This window comes from Suricata suricatta, chromosome 9 (assembly GCF_006229205.1).
Source record: "Suricata suricatta isolate VVHF042 chromosome 9, meerkat_22Aug2017_6uvM2_HiC, whole genome shotgun sequence".
Taxonomy (NCBI): domain Eukaryota; kingdom Metazoa; phylum Chordata; class Mammalia; order Carnivora; family Herpestidae; genus Suricata; species Suricata suricatta.
Window position 1 is genome coordinate 118740820 of NC_043708.1, and position 19485 is coordinate 118760304.

General features: G+C 39.4%; 1 protein-coding gene across 1 annotated transcript in view; it reads right to left on the reverse strand.

Moving 5' to 3' along the window:
- Positions 1-19264, reverse strand: part of CHRNA7 (cholinergic receptor nicotinic alpha 7 subunit) — a 120888-nt gene extending 101624 nt beyond the window's left edge. Inside the window, exons 1-2 of the mRNA XM_029952690.1 lie at positions 19162-19264; positions 18748-18887 (exon numbers count right to left, since the gene is read on the reverse strand). Of these exons, the coding sequence (XP_029808550.1) occupies positions 18748-18887; positions 19162-19207 (186 nt within the window). The 5' untranslated portion in view covers positions 19208-19264. The remainder of the gene's footprint in view (positions 1-18747; positions 18888-19161) is intronic.
- Between the last annotated feature and the right edge of the window lie 221 nt (positions 19265-19485).

Genomic DNA, 19485 nt, shown 5'->3' on the forward strand with positions numbered 1-19485 from the left:
TATAAATTCAAATGCTAATCTCTTCCAGAAACATCCTCACATACACCCTTAGAATTAATGTTTTACTAGCTATCTAAGCATTCCATACCCAGTCAAGATGACATACAAAATTAACCATCACAGTGAGACTCCAATAGACAAAGCTACAATAGTGAGTCTACTGTTACTATCTCCTTGTTGACACCTGAGTAGTTTTAATGTAAAAGTGACATCACTTATATACTTTGGAATTAATTTGAAAGTGGCATCTAGCGGGGTGCCTGGGTGGCTCAGTTGGTTGAGTGTACAACTTCAGCTCAGATCATGATCTCGTAGTTCATGGGTTCAAACCCTGCATCGAGCTCTGTGTGGACAGCTCAGAGCCTGGACCCTGCTTCAGATTCTGTGTCTCCCTCTCTCTCTGACCCTCCCCTGCTTGCATTCTATCTCTCTCTATCTCTCCAAAATAAATAAATGTTATAAAAAATTAAAAAAAAGAAAGTGGCATCTAGCTGGAACTTTTAAAAATTAATCTGAGCTCCCATTTTTAAAGATGCATCTACCTATTTCACAGTAGCGATTATGGATAAGACTGGGCTTGTTTCTGTCATCAAAATGTGTTGCTATTTTCCCCACAGTGTTGAAACCATTTGTATATTACTGGAATATTCAAGTGTCTTTGTTTCATTTTTCCCCTTCAAGGTTTGAAAATTTTATAATTTTCTTATAGTGCTTATTTAAAATTTTTGAAAACATTATTTTCATTTATATATACATCAAGAGAGTAAAAGAGAGATCTAGATTATAGACTGCTATTAACATTTCAGGGATTGTTGTTGCCTGACACTTTAACTAGGCTTAATGAGATTACTTTTGTCTCTGAATACTTGTATCTCTTATACCCCACCTATAAAGTTTGGTTAGGGTTTGTTTTTTGTTTTTGCATAACTAGAATGCACTGGATAGCAATTCTTTTAGATAACTTGTGGGTGGTAAACCTTGAATCCTTGCCTATCTGATTTTTTTTTTGCTTTTATCCTTGACTTTGTAGAGATTTGGGAGATAATAATCAATTTCTCATCTAAGCTTTGACATTATAGCTCACTCTCTTCTCAGGTTTCCTCCTAAGATGACAGACGTCATTTTGGCAATCATCCTTTGGCAAAATGAATTTTGTCTGTTCTGAACAAATTAAAGATTTTGTTTTTCTTTATTTGATGTGTTAAAATTAAAGTACTCTATGTGTCTTTTTCATCTAAGTTTTCATGTTTTCCTTGAACTCTGGAAGGTTTTTTTCTTTAAATAATTTATTATTCTTACTTCCCATTTGCTCAGTTATCTCTTTCTGAGATATATAATAGACTCAAGTCAGAATTTATCCTATCACCTACTGTCAATCAGTTTTTTCCAAACACAATTTCCCACTGACAGCCTTCTTGATAAAAGGGGATTAAGGTCTGGAGTGGGAGAAACACAATGAGCTTGGGACACCTCATTTTATTTTGTGCTAGAAAGAGAAAAACTATCCATGGTCATAGAAACCATGCCAAAAAGACACAGGAGGTAACCTGACAATCTGAGCATTTAGAAACAACTACTGCGATGAAATAAAACATATCAAATACCCCCATAATAATTCAAAATGGGAATAAAATCTCATTGGTAGCCTATTTAAAAATATTCATTACTGCATAATATATTATTTAAAAATCTCCCAAACAAAAACATATGATGAAGACCTGGGTTCAAACCCCAAAGTTTCTCTGCCTAAACAATGATCATAGTAATATAATACATAGTTCACATGATTACTGAAGAGACTGAAGGTGTGTGACAGTGTTTGAAACTTTAGTTATATACATATAGATGATGACATTTTAAAGCTCTTTTCAAATACAGACATTGAGATATATACCTAAAGTCAAACCATCGAAGCTACCTATATGTAGGGGAACCAGATCCTGAACCCTACCACCTTATGTCATATCCACATACCCACAGCTCTTTCCAGATTTCCCAGCAGATACAATGATAATGTCATAAGGACACTTATTTTCCTTCAAAAGAATAGATTTCTGAAACCAGTGCAATCTTTCCCATCTACACAAAGCTACACCAGGTATTCCATCTTGCTATTCATTTTCTCTGTTTGAGATTAAGTTTCAAGCATTTTATAAGCATTTCTCCCTAAACTAGTATGCTTTTAAAATGATATTTGGCAAAATGCAGGAAGCCAGTGGGAAGATGGTTTGTGAAGAGACTTCAGTGACCAGCTGCTCCCCGCTGGTGCAAACCGCTACTGGAAGGGAAACACATTTCCTGTCACGAATATTCCCTTTCAGATCTTCATATAATCTACTGCCCATACTCTTCTCTGTCATAAACAAGGAAGGTGCCATCTGTATGCTGCTGTTTTAATACACACCCAATGGTGACTGGTCATGCCTGATACATTAATTGCTCCTTACATGGGAAGAAGATGAAGGGTCCAACTGTCCTTACTCCCTCTGAGGGAAATAAGCTAAGAAGAAACCCCCTGTGGCTGTGGACCATATTCCAGTTCTGCTCCAGCTTACAGAAGGCTACTTTAAAATCCTCTCTCATCCCTGGGGCCCTAAATCAGTACATACCACTCCCTGGCATAAAGACTTTGGGAAAGAAGAAGTCCTTGATGCAGTAGTATTCTGGAGCAATAAAACACATGACTACTAATATAAAGAACAGGAAAGCCTCAAAGCCAAATTTAGAGAAATTCTAAAGATGTTTTTAAATGTTGAAGGTTTTACTAAGTGTTTTTAAAACTTTGGCCAATTCATAAAAACAGACATATTGATTAATGAAACAGAATAGAAAACCAAAAAATAAACCCATGATTATATGGTCAATTAATCTTTGACAAAGCAGGAAAATTTATCCAATGGGAAAAAGACAGTCTCTTCAACAAATGGTGCTGGGAAAACTGGACAGCAACATGGAGAAGAATGAAATTGGACCACTTTATTATACTATACACAAAAATAAATTCAAAATGGATGAAAAACCTAAATGTGAGACAGGAAACCATCAAAATCCTAGAGGAGAACACAGGCAGCAACCTCTTTGACCTCAGTAAGAGCATCTTCTCACTAGATATGTCTCCAGAGGCAAGGAAAAGTAAAGCAAAAATAAACTATTGGGCCTTCATCAAAATAAAAAGGTTCTGCAACATGAAGGAATTACCAAAACTGAAAGGCAACTGACAGAATAGAAGTGGGTGATAGGCATTGAGGAGGACACTTATGAGCACTGGAAGCCAATTTTACAATAAATTATATTTAAAAAGAAGACATTTGCAAATTACATACCTGATAAAAGGTTAGTATCCAAAATACATAAGGAATTGAAACAAAAAGGAAAACATAACCCAATTAAAAAATGGGCAGAAGACATGAAAAAACACTTTTCCAAAGATGACATCCAGATGACCAACAGTCACATGGAAAGATTCTTAACGTCACTGATCGTCAGGAAAATGAAAATTAAAGCTACATGAAATATCACCTGATTATCAGTCAGAATGGCTAAACTCAAGAATACAAGAAAGAGACATCAAGAAGCATCAGGAGCTAGGAAGGATGCAGAGAAAGGGCAACTTCTTGCACTGTTAGTGGGAATGCAAACTGATGCAGTCACTCTTGAAAACAATATAGAGCCTCCTCAAAAAGTTAAAAATAGAACTATTCTTGATCCAGCAATTGCACTAGTAGATATTTACCCAACGGATACAAAAATACTCATTCAAAGGGATACATGCACCCGAATGTTTATAGCAACACTATTTATAATAGCCATATTATGGAAACAGCCCAAGGGCCCACTAAATGATGAATGGATAAAGAAAAGTGGTGTATATATGTAATTGAACATTATTCAGCCATAAAAAATGAAATCTTGCCATTTACAATGACATGGATGAAGCTAGAGAGTATTATGTTGAACGAAATCAGTCAGAGAAAGTCAAATACCATATGATGATTCCATTCATATGGGGAATTTAAGATACATAACAAATAAGCAAAGGGAAAAAAGAGAAGGGGAGAGGCAAATCAGGTAACAAACTCTTAGCCATAGAGAACAAACTAAGAGTTAATGGAGGGGAGGTGGGATAGGGGTCAGTTAAATAGGAAATGGGGATTAAGTAGTACATTTGTTGCGATGAGCATTGGGTGTTATATGGAATTATTGAATCACTATATTGTATACCTGCAAGTAATATTAATACTGTATGTTAACTAACTAGAATATAAATAAAAACTTTTTAAAAAAAGCTTTGGCCAATTTTTAAAACCCACAAAACATTTCATGTAATATATAAACTAAAGATTTTTCAAGCTTCCATACCAAAAACCTCATTATAGGATCTCTTTGAAAATAGTTAGTATAGGAATATTTTAAGTTGCTTAGGACACTGGGGAACTTTATTTTTTATTTTTCTTCAGTATCAGATTATAAGCATCCAAAAGAAAGAAAACAGAAAATCCATCTCCAACTCATTTAGAATCATCATGAATCCCCACTTTTAGGTACACGCTGTCATTCCTCATAGACAAACTCACTCTGAAACTAAAAATTTCCTACTGAAACTTTTCAAATAATAGTGCTTTAATCCTAACAAGATTCCAGAAGTATTCGATAATATAGTAGTTCATTAGAGTAAATGCATCACTTTCTACAGTGACTATTTTAAAATATTTATTTACATGTAAGTAAATTGTATATGTAAGAGGTATGTAAAAAAGCTTATTATTCCATTCTTGGTAAATTCAAAGGTGTTGTCAAGGAACAGGAAATTATAACTTATACCTGTGTTTTTTAGACAATACCTTTTAAGCATATATTCAACAGGCCACAGAGAACCATCTGAAGGACATGGTCATAGAGCATTCCAAAAAACTGCAATGATCTAAGAAAATGATAGAAGCAACTGGACCCAAGTGTACTGCCCAATCAGTTTAAAGATCATGTTATAAATATCAAAATGTATTATGAAAGAATGAGCATGGACATGTGAATTAAACAATGTTTTAAAAATACAAAATGACATATTTATGCCATTGGCTAAGTTGCTGATAAGAATATCCTGTAAGTTTCCAGTTTGAAATGTCAGTTTAAAAATACCCATTTATTTCCCCTTTCCTGCTAAGACCACTGGAATAAAAATAAAGGAGGGAAGTGGTACAAATACCCCAAAGCAAAGAGAATGGGAATTGAATCATAGATGAAACCATAAATAAAGATATTTTCAATACATTACAGGAAGACAGCATGGACATGGAGACTTGGTGACGGCAAAGGTAGAGTGAAGGTAGCCACTGCTAAATAGTGGGGAGGGGACTGACCGGTGGCAGGAGCAGTTTTACTGAGTGGAACCTCACTGAATTCAGAAGTGAATTGAAAGCAGGCGGATGGAGTGGAACTGACACAGGTGAATGACAGAGAGCTCTGGGAAAAGAGAGCTGCCAGCTCCCTCCTAAGAATAACCATCAGCCAGTGTTTCTTCTCACTCCAGGTAAAACTGAAAAAAGAGGATTGGTTAGAGCTGTGGAGCCACTAGCAAAATGTGGATACTGAGTCCTTGATATGTGACTGCAGCTGAGATGTGCTGAGTGTAACAGACACACGTGATTTCTAAGACTCAGTTCTGTCCTCTCCCAGAAGTGTACACCATCTCATTAGCCGTGTTTCTTCACTTGCTCTGTGTTGAAATGTTAATAACTTAAATATATTGGGTTAAGTAAAATATCTTATTAAAATTAATTTCACCTATATCTTTTTAAGTGTGGTCAATAGAAAATCTAAAATTACATCTCTAGCTGACATTATACTTCTATTGGATAACAATGAGAGAATAAAGAAGTGAATGTGACAAGAGATGCCCCTAAGGCAAAGCATCCAGCCCTTTGGCATTTAGAGGCCTCAAAAATTGTCCTTCCTCACTCAGGCCCTAAAACTAGAGCTAACAGACACTAAATCCTACCCTCAAATATAGCACTTCTACAAATGCTTCTCTTCCCTAATTTTAAAATACAAAAAGAATTCCAAGAATCAGAAATAATTTTAGGAAAGCTTGCCAAACAAACAAATAGCAAAAATAAACAGAAAGACAAATAAATAAATGAGTGAAATTAAAATAAAGGGAATAAATTACCTTAAAATAAATAATATAATTCAGTTTAAAAAATAAACTAAACAAAGAAATGAACAACAACCCTCAGCTGATACCCTCTGAGAAAAGTGATCAACTATATAATGAACAGAGAGAAAAACAAAAGGAAGATCCACAGAATAAACAGCATGCCTAAAGACTTGGAAAAAGAAAGGTATGATATGATTTGGTGAAAAGTATAAAAAAAGAAAAACAGGGCTGCCTGGGTGGCTCAGTTGGCTGAGCATCTGACTTCACCTCAGGTCATGATCTCCTGGTTCACAGGTTCAAGCCCCACGTCTGGCTCTATGCTGACAGCTCAGACACTAGAACCTGCTTTAGATTCTGTGTCTCCCCCTCTCTGCCCCTCTCCTGCTCTTTCTCTCTCTCTTTTAAAATTAAAAATAAATTTAAATAAATTAAAAAAATAAATCATTAAAAAAAGAACATTTTTCCCATAATATTTTATTGTCAAATTGTTTTCCATACAACACCCAGTGCTCTTCCCCTTAAGTGCCTCCACCATCACCACCACCTCTTTTCCCCCCTCCCCCTTCCCCCTCAACCCTCAGTTCATTCTCAGCATTCAATAGTCTCTCAAGTTTTGCATCCCTCTCTCTCCCCAACTCTCTCTCCCTCCTCCGCTCCCCCTGGAACATTTGAATTTGACACCAGGATCAGTAGACAACAGATACAGTCCACCTCACTGAATGGCCCAGAAGCCACAACATTGGACCCATAAAGAAGGAAGTACAGGCTCAGAAAAATGGCTTTGCAGAGAATACAGTTTACACTGTCACAAAATCATAAAGGCTACTTAAAAAATAGAATCAAACAATAGAATCAAATTACAGAGAAATTAAATATGATTACAAGAGAGAATTAAAGGTTACTAACATGGACACAGGAATTTATAAAACAGAACGGACAGAACTGGAGTGCTTACAGAGAGGGGAAACGCAATTATAGATAACAGAAATGACAAAAAGTCATAAGAACTGTTTTTTGAAAGTTTAAATGTGATCAGTGAAAGTGACAACAGTGGTGTGAGAGTAGAAGGGGGGAGCTGTGGTGAGGGAGCCAAGTTCATATCCTGTCATAACAAGAAGTCAATAGCAAATGGATAAAGTTGATCAATCAAGGACTAATAAATGGAGTATTAAAGTAAGAGTCATAATCAGAAACAGGTGACTGGAGGTCTCTGGGGAATGGGGAAATGCAGGATTAGGGGCTAGGGCCTCTTATAAATCCTTTACTGTTGACTCTGTATCTCCTGTATGTCATATTGACATGTTTAAATATTTAAAAATGTCACAGCCTATACATTTTCTCCATATTATACACACATTAAATAACTAAAATGTCAATCTGAAGGCAGACACAGTGGATAACATAAATCCAAGTATGATATAGTTCAACAATCACACAGCAATTAAACTAACAATCCTTTAATTATCTTTGAAAAACAGAATAAATCATTAGTCAAGATTTCCACAAAACTATTTTAAGACAAATACCCTTTAAACTATACTAAATTAAGAGGTACCTGGGCAGCTCAGTCAGTTAAGCATCTGACTCTTGATTTTGGCTCAGATCATGATCTCATGGGTCATGGGTTGGAGCCCCACATTGGGCTCTGTGCTGACAGTGCAGACCCTGCTTGAAATTCTCTCTTCCTTTCTCTCTGCCAGTTCCCTGCTCATATTCTCTCTCTCTCTCTCTCTCTCTCTCTCGCTTGCTCTCTCCCTCTCGCTCACTCTCTTTCTCACTCTTGCTCACTCTTGCTCTCTCTCACTCTCTCTCTCAAAATAAATAAATATTTAAAAAATAAACTATACTAAATTAAAAATAAATTCTAAGTAGATGGTACATAAAATATGAAAAATAATAAAAAAACAACAAAAAGCCTCTAACGGAAAATATCTTAATGACGTTGAGAAAAGAGAAAGAGTTTTTAAATGGGACACAATAAGCATTAAACATAAAAAAAGTTTCATGAGTTGGGTCACATTATAATGAGAATTGCTGTTCATCAAGACACCATCTCTCTAGAAGTATATTACACTTCAATTAAAGATTTACCAAAAACAGAAAGAACAAACATTAAAAGGGCAAAAAAAAAAAATAAGCCAAGAGTTTAAGGGAATATTTGCAAAAGCATTTAAGTGCCTAAGGGCTCATATTCATAATATAGAAAAAAAATCAGATAAACCAATAAGGAAAAACAACACAAAAGAAACAAAAACAAGATAAAAACAGTCAAGAGACCTGAATAGAGGCTTTTCAAAAAAAAAAAAATAACCAAGCCGAAAATTAAGAAATGAAAATGTCCTTGATTTCACTGGTAATTTGTGAACTGCTAATGAGAATCACAAGGAAGAAGGAGTACCTGGGCTGCTCAGTATCTTAAGTATCTGGCTCTTGATCTCGGCTCAGGTTATGATCTCTCAGTTTGTGAGTTGAGAGCCCCAAATCAGGCTCTGCAGGGACATTGTGGAGCCTGCTTGGGATTCTCTCTCCCTCTCTCTCTATCCCTTCCCTGCTCACTCCCTTGCTCTCTCCCTCTCTCTTTAAAATAAACTAAAATCACAAAGAAGGGGGCCTGGGTGGCTTAGCTGGTTAAGGATCAGACTCTTGATCTCAGCTCTAGTCATTATCTCAAGGTTCATGGTGTTCAGTCCCACTAAGCCTGCTTGGGATTCTCTCTCTCTCCCCCCCACCCCCGGCCCTCCCCCATTTATACTATCTCCTTCTCTCTCTCTCTCTCTCAGAATAATAAACATGTAAATAAATAATAAAATCACAAAGAAGTATTACTCCCCACCCACCAGAGTGACAAATAAAAGAGACTGAAAATACCAAGGGTTGGTGAGTATGTAGGGCAACAAGAATTTTTCATACACTGCTGGTAAGAATGTTAATTGGTATATATCCATTTTTTTAATCATTTGGGGGTCCCATGGGGCACCTGGGTGGCTCAATAGGTTAAGCAACCAACTTCAGCTCAGGTCATGATCTCAGAAGTCATGGGTTTGAGCCCCACATTGGGCTCTGTGCAACAGCTCAGATCCTGGAGTCTGCTTCGGGATTCTGTGTCTCCTTCACTCTCTCTGCCTCTCCCCCACTTGCAGTCTGCCTCTATCTCTCTCTCTCTCTCTCAAAAATAAATAAACATTAAAAATTTTTAAAAATCACTTGGGGTTATCTGGGTGGCCCAGCGGGTGAAGCAGCCAGCTCTCAATTTCAGCTCTGGTCATGATCTCACAATTCATGAGTTCAAGCCCTGTGTTAAGCTCTGCACCTGATGGCATGGAGCCTGCTTGGGATTCTCTCTCTCTCTCTCTCTCTCTCTCTCTCTCTCTCTCTCTGTGTGTGTGTGTGTGTGTCTCTCTCAAAATAAATAAAATAAACATTTAAAAATAAATAAAATAATTTGGCTTCATTGGAAAAACAAAGATATTGCCACTTCATGACTTACAGAGTCCATTTCTATACATACACACCTTTGATAGGCAGAAATGCACACACATGTGCATCAAAAGACATGTACAATAAGAATATTCATGGCAGAGTTCTTAAAAGACAAAAGCTGGAATCCAACTATCCATCAACAGAATAACAAATGTTATATTCGTACAGTAAGGATATGAAAACTACAACAGGCAACAACTTGAATGTACTCTCACAAAAACAAAATTGAGCAAAAATAACCAGACCCAAAAGAATACACACTATGTGCTGTATTATTCCACCTGTATAAATTTCTAGAGAAGGGCAAAATTAAACCGTCATGTTCAGTGTCATGCTAATGGGTTTTCGGGGTGGGGGGGATACCTCAATTCTCTTATTTTATCCATATGCCTTCTGGACCCGAGAGTAAATTCCTCACTTTGAGAATCATCTCACATAGATGGCATTTGTTAACTATCACAGTTATAATTCCCTCCACCTTTACCAACTTCCACCTGTCACTGGGACAGATCAGCTCCTTCATCTACTACCTGACTTGGAGCCTGGAGTCAGGCACACGTCTAAGACTTTCCCACAGCCCATTCTCCTTCAGTGACTTTTAACCCAGAATGGAGGCTTTTGTACAATTCCTTGGACCAACCCACGCACCACGGTCGAAAGTTCCCGAGTAGGGGGTTAGTGTCGGCACAATATCTCTAGAAAAGAAGATGGACAAGATGGACAAGATGAACAAGACAGACAAGACAGACAACGTGGATGGTGGTTGGTAAAAAGCCACCCTTTATTAAGATAGCCAGGGTCTTATATACCATGGGTGATTACATAATTTCTTTAATGGTTACATAGTTCAAGGTCCTTGAAGACATGCTCCGGACAAGGTCATTCTTATCAGGACAGTGGTAAGTAACAGGATTAAGTCATTACAAAAGAAGAATCCCCTAATAATAGTCTGGTTTTAAACATAAAATAAACCTGAAGAATTCTATGAGGAGATATACATTCCTTAAGGCCCTTCATCAATTATTCAAGGGTAAGATGCTGATCCTTTTATAAGCAAATCTTTTGGCTGAGGATTATGTTCACTCCCAACAGCAGACAAAGAGCCAGAAAATAAAGTAAGGGAAGGTCACTGACTGACCCAAGTTGAATCAGAGCCTAAAAGTATATGCCTCTTAGCAAAGCAATGAGAAAATCATAGGATGAACAGAAGCCATATGTGGGACCCAGGAGGCCAAATATTGTTTGAGGGTATTTTTTGCCTACTGGGCCCCAACATTTAATCTCATGTTAGTTTTATTCCATTATTCTGGCAATCTGGGAGCTGTGATTCCTTAGCTTTTTCTGTAACTTCTAGCTTTTCTTCATGGAAACTTAAGCCTATTATATGATATCTCATTTAGAGATATCAAAAGAAAATATTCTATAAGCAGAGATAAGAATAGGTATGTGTGTGTGCACCCGTGTGTGTGTAGTGTGTGTTTATATACACATAAGTAGGTCCACAGACCCACTATTTTACAACAGTTTTGGTTTGGAGGAGTTGTTTGTTTTTGGGTTTTGCTAAAATGATTTATAGCTGATGTTGATTGTCAACAAATTACTGAAATAAATACCATGGGAATTCCTATTAGAAGGTTCCAAATTACTCTCCTCTTCTCTGAGGATTAAAACACTACCTAATCCTAATAAATCAATGAGAGAATAGAGATTTTGTTTGGCATCCCTCCATAACAAGACTATTTCTCTTCCTTTAACAGCATGTCAGGGAGGAATCAGCAACTCTGAGAAAACTGAGCCCTTTGGGGAATTCCTTCAGTGGTAGACCTGAAAAGCAACATTTATAAGAAAAATTCCTTTAGTAAAAGGGCCCATAACCCTCGGTCTATAAAGCTAAAGCATTTGTATGTTTATTTATGACCCAAAGCTATAAAGAGGTTTGAGAGAGATAAAATCCCTACCATAATAAATCTATATCAATTATAAAGGTGTATTGCAAACATGCCTTAATTTAGAATTTTGATTCTGCTACCATCAGTGATTAACACAATGGTTCTCATGAATCATCCAGTTAGAACAGTTAGAAAGGATGGAAAATGCAATGACCATGTGCATAAAAACACCAGAGAACTTAATAGAGCAATGAGGAATTGTAGCATCAAGATCCAGAAGGAGAGGGAAGCCCTGAGTAGTTAACAGAGTTTATGACATCTTTTGGGAACCATTTGATGATTCCTAAAACAGTGCCTATGAGACCAAAAAATTAAGCAGATCTTGATGGACTTAAGAGCAAGGGGAACAAAACAGGGGTTCAAGGTCCACCAAAAAGAAAGAAAACTCTAGAAAATTCTCTATATTTACATCCAGGTATGTATAAGCAAAAATCAAAAGCAGAGAAACCCTTATAGGGATGGAAGTCCAGGGCATCATCTTCTCAATGACTAACTGGATTAAGGTAGTTTGTGCTTGTGCTGGTGCCATGACCCAGATGATGGCCAGAAACAAACATGAAAGTGGATAAAGACAGTATCCTCAAGACCCTTGTATTATATCTACAATTCTTCATATGGACTGGGACAAAATAAAAAGGCAACTAGGCTTAGAAACAACATCATGAATCATCTCATGTAACTTAAAAGAAACATCATGAATCATTTCAATATACACTTTTTAACCGATTTCTAAAATATAAAGAGAGACAGAGACTGAACATGCACTAATGGTAAGATATGCAGGATAATGAAAAATTAATTCAATTTTATTTCAAAACTCATATTTTTTTACTATGTGGCATATTTTTAGGGAGGAGTTAATATGGCAGAAAAGTTGTGGGATGCTGAGATTTCTTTGCATCACTTTAAAATTAATGCTTGCTAATATGGTTTAAGGTGCTAAAATGGGGTTCTATACTTTTTTTTAGTTTATTTTTGAGATGAGGGAGGGAAGAGTCAGACACTTAGCCAACTGAACCATACAGGAGCCCTCACTTTTTTTTTTTTTTGACAAAGAGAGGTCAAGTGCAGTGCACGCACGAGCAGAGGAGGGAGAGAGGTTATCTTAAACAGATTCCATCCCCAGTGCTGAGCCTGATGTAGGGCTCAAATTCACAAACCATGAGATCATGACATGAGCTAAAATTGAGAGTTTGATGCTTCACCAAATGAGTTACCCAGGAACTCCTACACTTTTAATTTTTAAATATTTCTCTACACACTCTATAAACACAGAAAAAAGAGACCATGAACTATACCAGAATGGCTTGAGTAATAGTGACTTGGATGATAATTTCCCCCCTCTTGGCTTTTTCTTGTTTGTTTGTTTGTTTCCTGCAGAAAATATATATTACATTTGTAGTTTTAAGAAATATCGTGTAAATGATGCTCAGCGTCACTCATCATCAGAGAAATACAAATCAAAACCACATGGAGATACCACCTCATGCCAGTCTGAGTGGCTAAAATGAACAAATCAAGAGACTATAGATGCTGGTGAGGATGTGGAGAAACAGGCACCCTCCTACACTGTTGGTGGCAATGTAAACTGGTGCAGCCGCTCTGGAAAACAGTGTGGAGGTTCCTCAAAAGATCATCAATAGAAATCCCCTATGATCCAGCAATAGCACTGCTGGGGATTTATCCAAGGGATACAGGAGTGCTGATGCATAGGAGCACATGTACTCCAATGTTCATAGCAGCTTTCAATAATAGCCAAATCATGAAAAGAGCCTAAATGTCCATCAACTGATGAATGGATCAAGAAGATGTGGTTTATCTATACAATGGAATACTACATGGCAATGAGAAAAAATGAAATCTGGCCATTCTAGCAATGTGGATGGACCTCAAGAGTGTCATTCTAAGCGAAATAAATCAGGTGGAGAGAAGGACAGACACCATATATTTTCACTCATAGGTCTAATAGGAGAAACCTAACAGAGGACCATGGGGAGGGGAAGAGGGGATAAGGAGTTAGGGAGAGGGAGGGAGACAAATCATGAGAGATGCTTGAATACTGAAAACAAACTGAGAGCTGAAGGGAGAAGGGGAAAGGGGAGGGGGGTGATCGACATGGAGGAGGGCACTTGTGGGGAAAAGCACTGGGTGTTATATGGAAACCAACTTGACAATAAACTATAAATAAAAAAAGAAATATCATGTATACAAACATTATTAGGATACTTACTTGTACCTTGGGGTGTCTTCATAGATAATGTTCAAGATATTCAAGTTAATGTTTGATAACGTTAAGTTAGAGTTATAGCATTATAAATAGTACCTAGTAGATGCAAAATCCTAAGTCTGGCAAAAGCAAAGGCCACCTTGGGGATGTGTCAGGTAACATACAAGCTTAGAGCTCCACAACCATGCCTACCACTGGTCATAGCAAACCCCAAATGCATGACCACTTAGTTCTACTGTCTTGTGACTAACACTTCTAAAAGGCTGAATCTAAAAGTAAAATCTATAAAATGCCAAAAATCATTTGTGCATAATTATGCGTTTTACATTGTGTATAATTATGTGTTGATTCACATTATTCATTTTAAAATCCTTGCCTTCTGGACAGGCTTTCATAACTGTGCACATTTATTTTATGCAAATCAACACTTAGAATGGCCGTAAGATATATGCGTACAGGTGAATTACTAAATGGCACAAATAAAGGAGAAATATTATGGAAACTCTTGGCAGTTTAGAACCCTGCATTTGCAATACTTCAAAATGATTTCTTGTGTCTTATCTCATTCACAGCCCAGCTACAAGCCCACGAAGTAAATTAATAAGTGCTGTGAGTCAGAGTATGCATTTAGGAATAACTTAGGCACTTTTACATAACAAATTTATTTGTATGGCTACATGAAATTTACGTAAACAGTTATACATCACAGATTGGCTATCCAAAGTGTCTCTGGATTCTGTCCACTTCTCACTTTCCCACAATGTGAGAAGTTTCGACCTCTTCATCCCTTGCCTACACTTCTTCTCCTCTCCAAACTATCCCACACACATACTGCCCTCAACATCCTCTATATAAATAAACACGGATCTGGTTACATCCCTCCTCTGCTTAAAAATCCACCACACCTTCCCAGCATTTCACCATGGAGCCTATTAAATAGCTAGAACAGACCACAGCACATAAAGCAATCCCTTTGAAAACACATGCTTGGTCTTTAAAATGTATGCATCTTTTTTCATTCTAATCTATAATTTATACTTGGATTTAATACAAATATCACAGTTTGGATTGTTTCTATTTCTAGGAAAATTTGCTATGGCAAGCTGATCTTGCAGCTTCACAAATCCCCTGGCACCCTGCCTCTTTATGCCCTCTGAGACACCCAAACTAGGGCAAAATCTCAACTATGCAAGAACATACATGACACATTACACTATATTTCCCTCCTGTCTCTGAACTCAACTCATAATTTTTAACAAAAAAATAATCTTATCCTTGACCCCACAAGGTGCGTTTCTAGAATGTAATTCTTACAAAAGAGTCTGTAAAAAAAAATATGAGTAGTTTGGTCAATACTATATCCCTTTTTTAGAAGTTCTTGATAAACATGACAGCATTCAATATTTTAAGAAATCTTGCAGTAAAATCTGTAGCCAAGATTAACCAGGATCCAGTGCTTCATAGAACTCATGTTGCTTAAGGTATGCTGCCCTCCACCAAACTCTCTGTCTTTCCTCACCCTGCTCCCATCACCTGGAAAGTCTCTCCTACTTTCTTCAATTGGCAAATTCCTACTCAATTTTAGAAATATAACTACCTCCGCTTTGAAACTATTCCCAGCCATGCTTGCTGGAAATAAATGTTTTTCTTCTATGTGTATTTGTAGCACTTTGTATACGCATGTATGTTAAATCCCACATGTCATAGTCTTGAATCTCCATGTCAGTCTCCCTAGCCATATTGTGAGGAGTTTTAAAAGTAGAAACCATCTCTTATTCATTTATGAATCCCCTGAATCAAGCAAAGTTCACAAAACAAGCTCAGTAAATATATGGGGAATAAATTGGTGAAAGAGAAATGATCTTTCATGAAAATAAAATATATAGTATCATATGCCAACTCCCTATCACTCCAGCCAGGAAATCTCTGCTGGCAAAAAGGGGAACAATAACAAGACTTGGGGGGAGGGATAATGGTCTCTAGAACATCCCAGTCAGAGTGCGTAAGTGACCCCTGTTAGCAAATTTATAGAGAATCTTGTACCAGTCAAGACTGTCAAATGAATCCCTTAGGAGAGCCTCTGTGTCTCTGTCCAGGGTGCTAAGATTCCAGCTGGAGAGCCCTGGCTCTGCTTCAAAACCAGGCAGAGTTAACTCCAACTGGAATACAAATGTTTGCATATTTCATCATTTCTGCTAGAGACTTCCTTTTTACCTAGGATCTCAGGACAGTCACACTCAATCAGTTACAGTTCAGCCAGTTTAAATTAATTAAGCTAACTCTTCTGAAAAGTAGTTACCAATTCTAAACGAAGCAAGAGATGCAAAACTTGCAGTTCTGCCTCTAACCAATGAGCAACTTTGTGACTACACCTTTCCAGGGATCAACTTCCCAACCTCTGAGCTGAGTAGCTATATAATTAAGATTGAGCAAACCTTTAGTGAATCACTAGTGTCTGTCAAGCATTTTTTCTTATTTAATCCTCTTGAAACCTAGTGAAGTGGGTATGATTATTCTTATTATACACATGAAGAAACAGGGCTTAAAGAGGTAAGGAAACCTGCTGCACCATGAGCTTGCAGCATTGCCTTTCTAGGAAGTTCAATGGGTTCATGGCTGGACAGCCAAGGAGAGATCAAGGCTTTTCCCCCCTCCCACCTTCCCATGACCTCACACTGCTAATGATTGTCTTAACATGTGCTTCTCTAATACTATAATGATGATGATACCCAGTAGTCATGATTTTTGTTATTTTTTAAAATTTCCTAACTTGACACAAGTTTGTGTTTTATTATTTCTTTGTCACATTGTGTAACTCAAGCTTATGCCTAAACTTCTCATAAGACCCCCAAATCCCTTGTATACCCTGATTCCTTAAGGGTCTCTTAGAGAGGCAAACACACTCAGAAAGAAGCTTGCAGCTGCTCAGTGAGTGGTCTCTTCTCCAAAAGAAATGGCCAGCCTTAGAATGACAGCTTCACCTGCTCACTGTTCCTACTCCTTGGCTAAGTAGCCACTGTAACTTGACATGCCATCCAGCCAGCACAAGGACCACTCAAGAGAGGCAGCTGTGGACCATACCCATGGTGAGATCATCTTGCTGGCTGGAGCCAATCCTGGAAAAATGGGATAGTGGGAGGTGGGTTTCACCTTCCCAGCCTATCATGTACCAACTGTGTAGTGTGTTAACTGCATTCTTTATCATGTGTGTAAGGCACAGGGTGGGGAATGTTGTTTGGTATGTTTTAATGAAAATGACCATAGTAATGTGCTACCTTTGTGGTCTTTCAAAGTGCCTTCACATCTTTAGCTCATCACAGTGACCCAATAAAATGCTATCATCCTCATCCTATTTCATTAACAGCATAGTACAGGCTCAGATCACTTACAAAACTTACCTAATAGCAACCACCCAAAAACTGTCAGAGCCAGAACCTGTCAAGGCTCCCAAGTTCGAATCCTGAACCTCTTGAAGTAACAGAGAAGTTGCTCTGTAAAGTACTTGCCTCTCCAAACACCCAGAGACTTGTGTCCCTCCCAAAGCCTCTGCACTTGCATTTTTCTGACCTGGCTTCATTCAATGTTAGAGCCTCTCTTCCCCTAACTCCAACTCTCCATCCTTTCCCCTCTCCTATAATCCAAGCTCTGTAAACAGCAAATTTTGCTCTTTTGTAACCTGTACAATGACACGTGTCTTTCTTTACAGACCTCCTTTCATGATAAGTTGACCATGTCATGACATATACATTGAATATTTTAAAGCATAGTTCTAACTGTAGGAGAAAGTACACATTTAACACAGGTGTAGTAAGGTAGAGGAAGACATTCATCATGGCAATTCTAACTAGGTTAACTGATGCAACACACATCAGTGTGGTAGTGTGGGTACTCTTTATTTGTAAGATTATGAAATATCACGTCTTCTTACACCACTTATCTGAACCTCTCTGGTGGCTCTTAGCACTTTCAGTGTGGAACTGAGGCCATGCACACACCTCTTTCCTCCCTGAATACCACCATCCCTGTGTCCCACTCCTACCCCTACCTGCCCCAGAACAGAATCTAATGCCTTATACAGACTCCACACGGAAACCCATTTATAACGAATGGGGTTTAACTTTTGTAAAATATTTGTATTGTATGAAGGATATGATAATGAAAACTGAACCTTCCCAGCATCTAGAAGAGCAACAGAAAAAGAACTTAAACATATCATACAGATTTGCCAAATAAAGTGAGCACTGATAAGTTCACAAAGAAAGAATCCCATGGGGCTGAGAGCAGCTGCCTGAATGAACAGACAAGTGTATCTCGGGTGTGGACTCAGAGCTGGACTCCCAGCACTACTTTCACAAGTAAGGTGGTGGGGTGGGGGGGAAGCCCATTATTGGTATTAGGGCTAGGGGCATGTAAATACTCACAGCTGGCCATCTGCCTGGACAGATTAACCAGCTGCAAAGCCCAAGGCCAAGCCCCTACCCAAAGAAACTATATACCTACCTCAGGCAGCAGCAAAGTCTAGAGATGGCAAAATTAACACGCACCGCATGCTAACACTTATAACATAAGGAGTACTAAAATGTGACTATTTGGACCCTATTCTTGCTGATTCTTGCTCAGGGAATACTTTCATCCTTGATTCTAAGCTGAGAGAAAGGTGAGACTAAAGTACCCATGCACAGGTGGCTGGGACAGTGGAACATGCTTCACGGGGTTCCTCCTCGGTGGGTGAGGAAACTGAGGCATAAAGCAGATGGGGAAACTGAGTTACGAAGCAGAGAGCAGACTCAGGTCGGGGGCAGAGCGCGGGCCCGCCTCGCCAAGAGCCAGCTAGCGTGTCCCAGCCAAGCTACCCCGCCTGGCAGCCTGATGCTTCCGCGACCCCTCGGAGCCCATGGCGGGGAAAGGGCAACCCTGAGGCCAGGGCCGGGACTTACCACGTCCATGATCTGCAGGAGGCTCAGGGAGAAGTAGACGGTGAGTGGCTGAGAGTCGTTGGCCACGGGCCTCTCCAAGGGGTTGTAGTTCTTGACCAGCTCCTTGTAGAGCTTCCTCTGGAACTCGCCTTGCAGGGACACTTAAGGAGAGGAGAGCCCGGCGGGCTGCTCAGGGAAGGCCAGCAGGGGTGCACCCCACGCCCCCTGCTCGTGGACCCCCGCCTCGCAAAGCAAGCAACCCAGACGAACGGAGCTCTCATTCCCCGGACAGCCCCCGGCAAGCAGCGCCGCCCACTGTCCCTCGGTGGCGCGAGCCCCCAAACCTGGCCCGGGCGCGGGGCGCACGGAGCCGCCAGGATGCGCCCGGGATCCCGCAGAGGAGGAGCAGAGGACTGGAAGATCCCGCGGCTTTACCGTGCAAGAGCGACGCGGCCAGAGCCAGCCACACCGACCCGCGCATGTTGGAACTCAGAGCTGTCACGGCCGGCGCGCCCCGCGTCTCGATAGTCGGCCAGGGCCTGCGCCTGCGGCCGCGGAGCCGCCTCGCCTGGCTCGGCTCGCGCGCCTCTAAAGAACCGAGAGCGCGCCCCCTCCCCGCCTGCCTCCGCCAGCTTCTCCACGTGACGAGCCCCGCCCCCGTCCCCACCTCCACCTCCCACCCCCACCCCAGCCAGTTAGCGGGGGCCTGGGCTGCTCGGCGGCCGCCGGGGGAACTGCAGCCAGCGGTATACGTGGGAA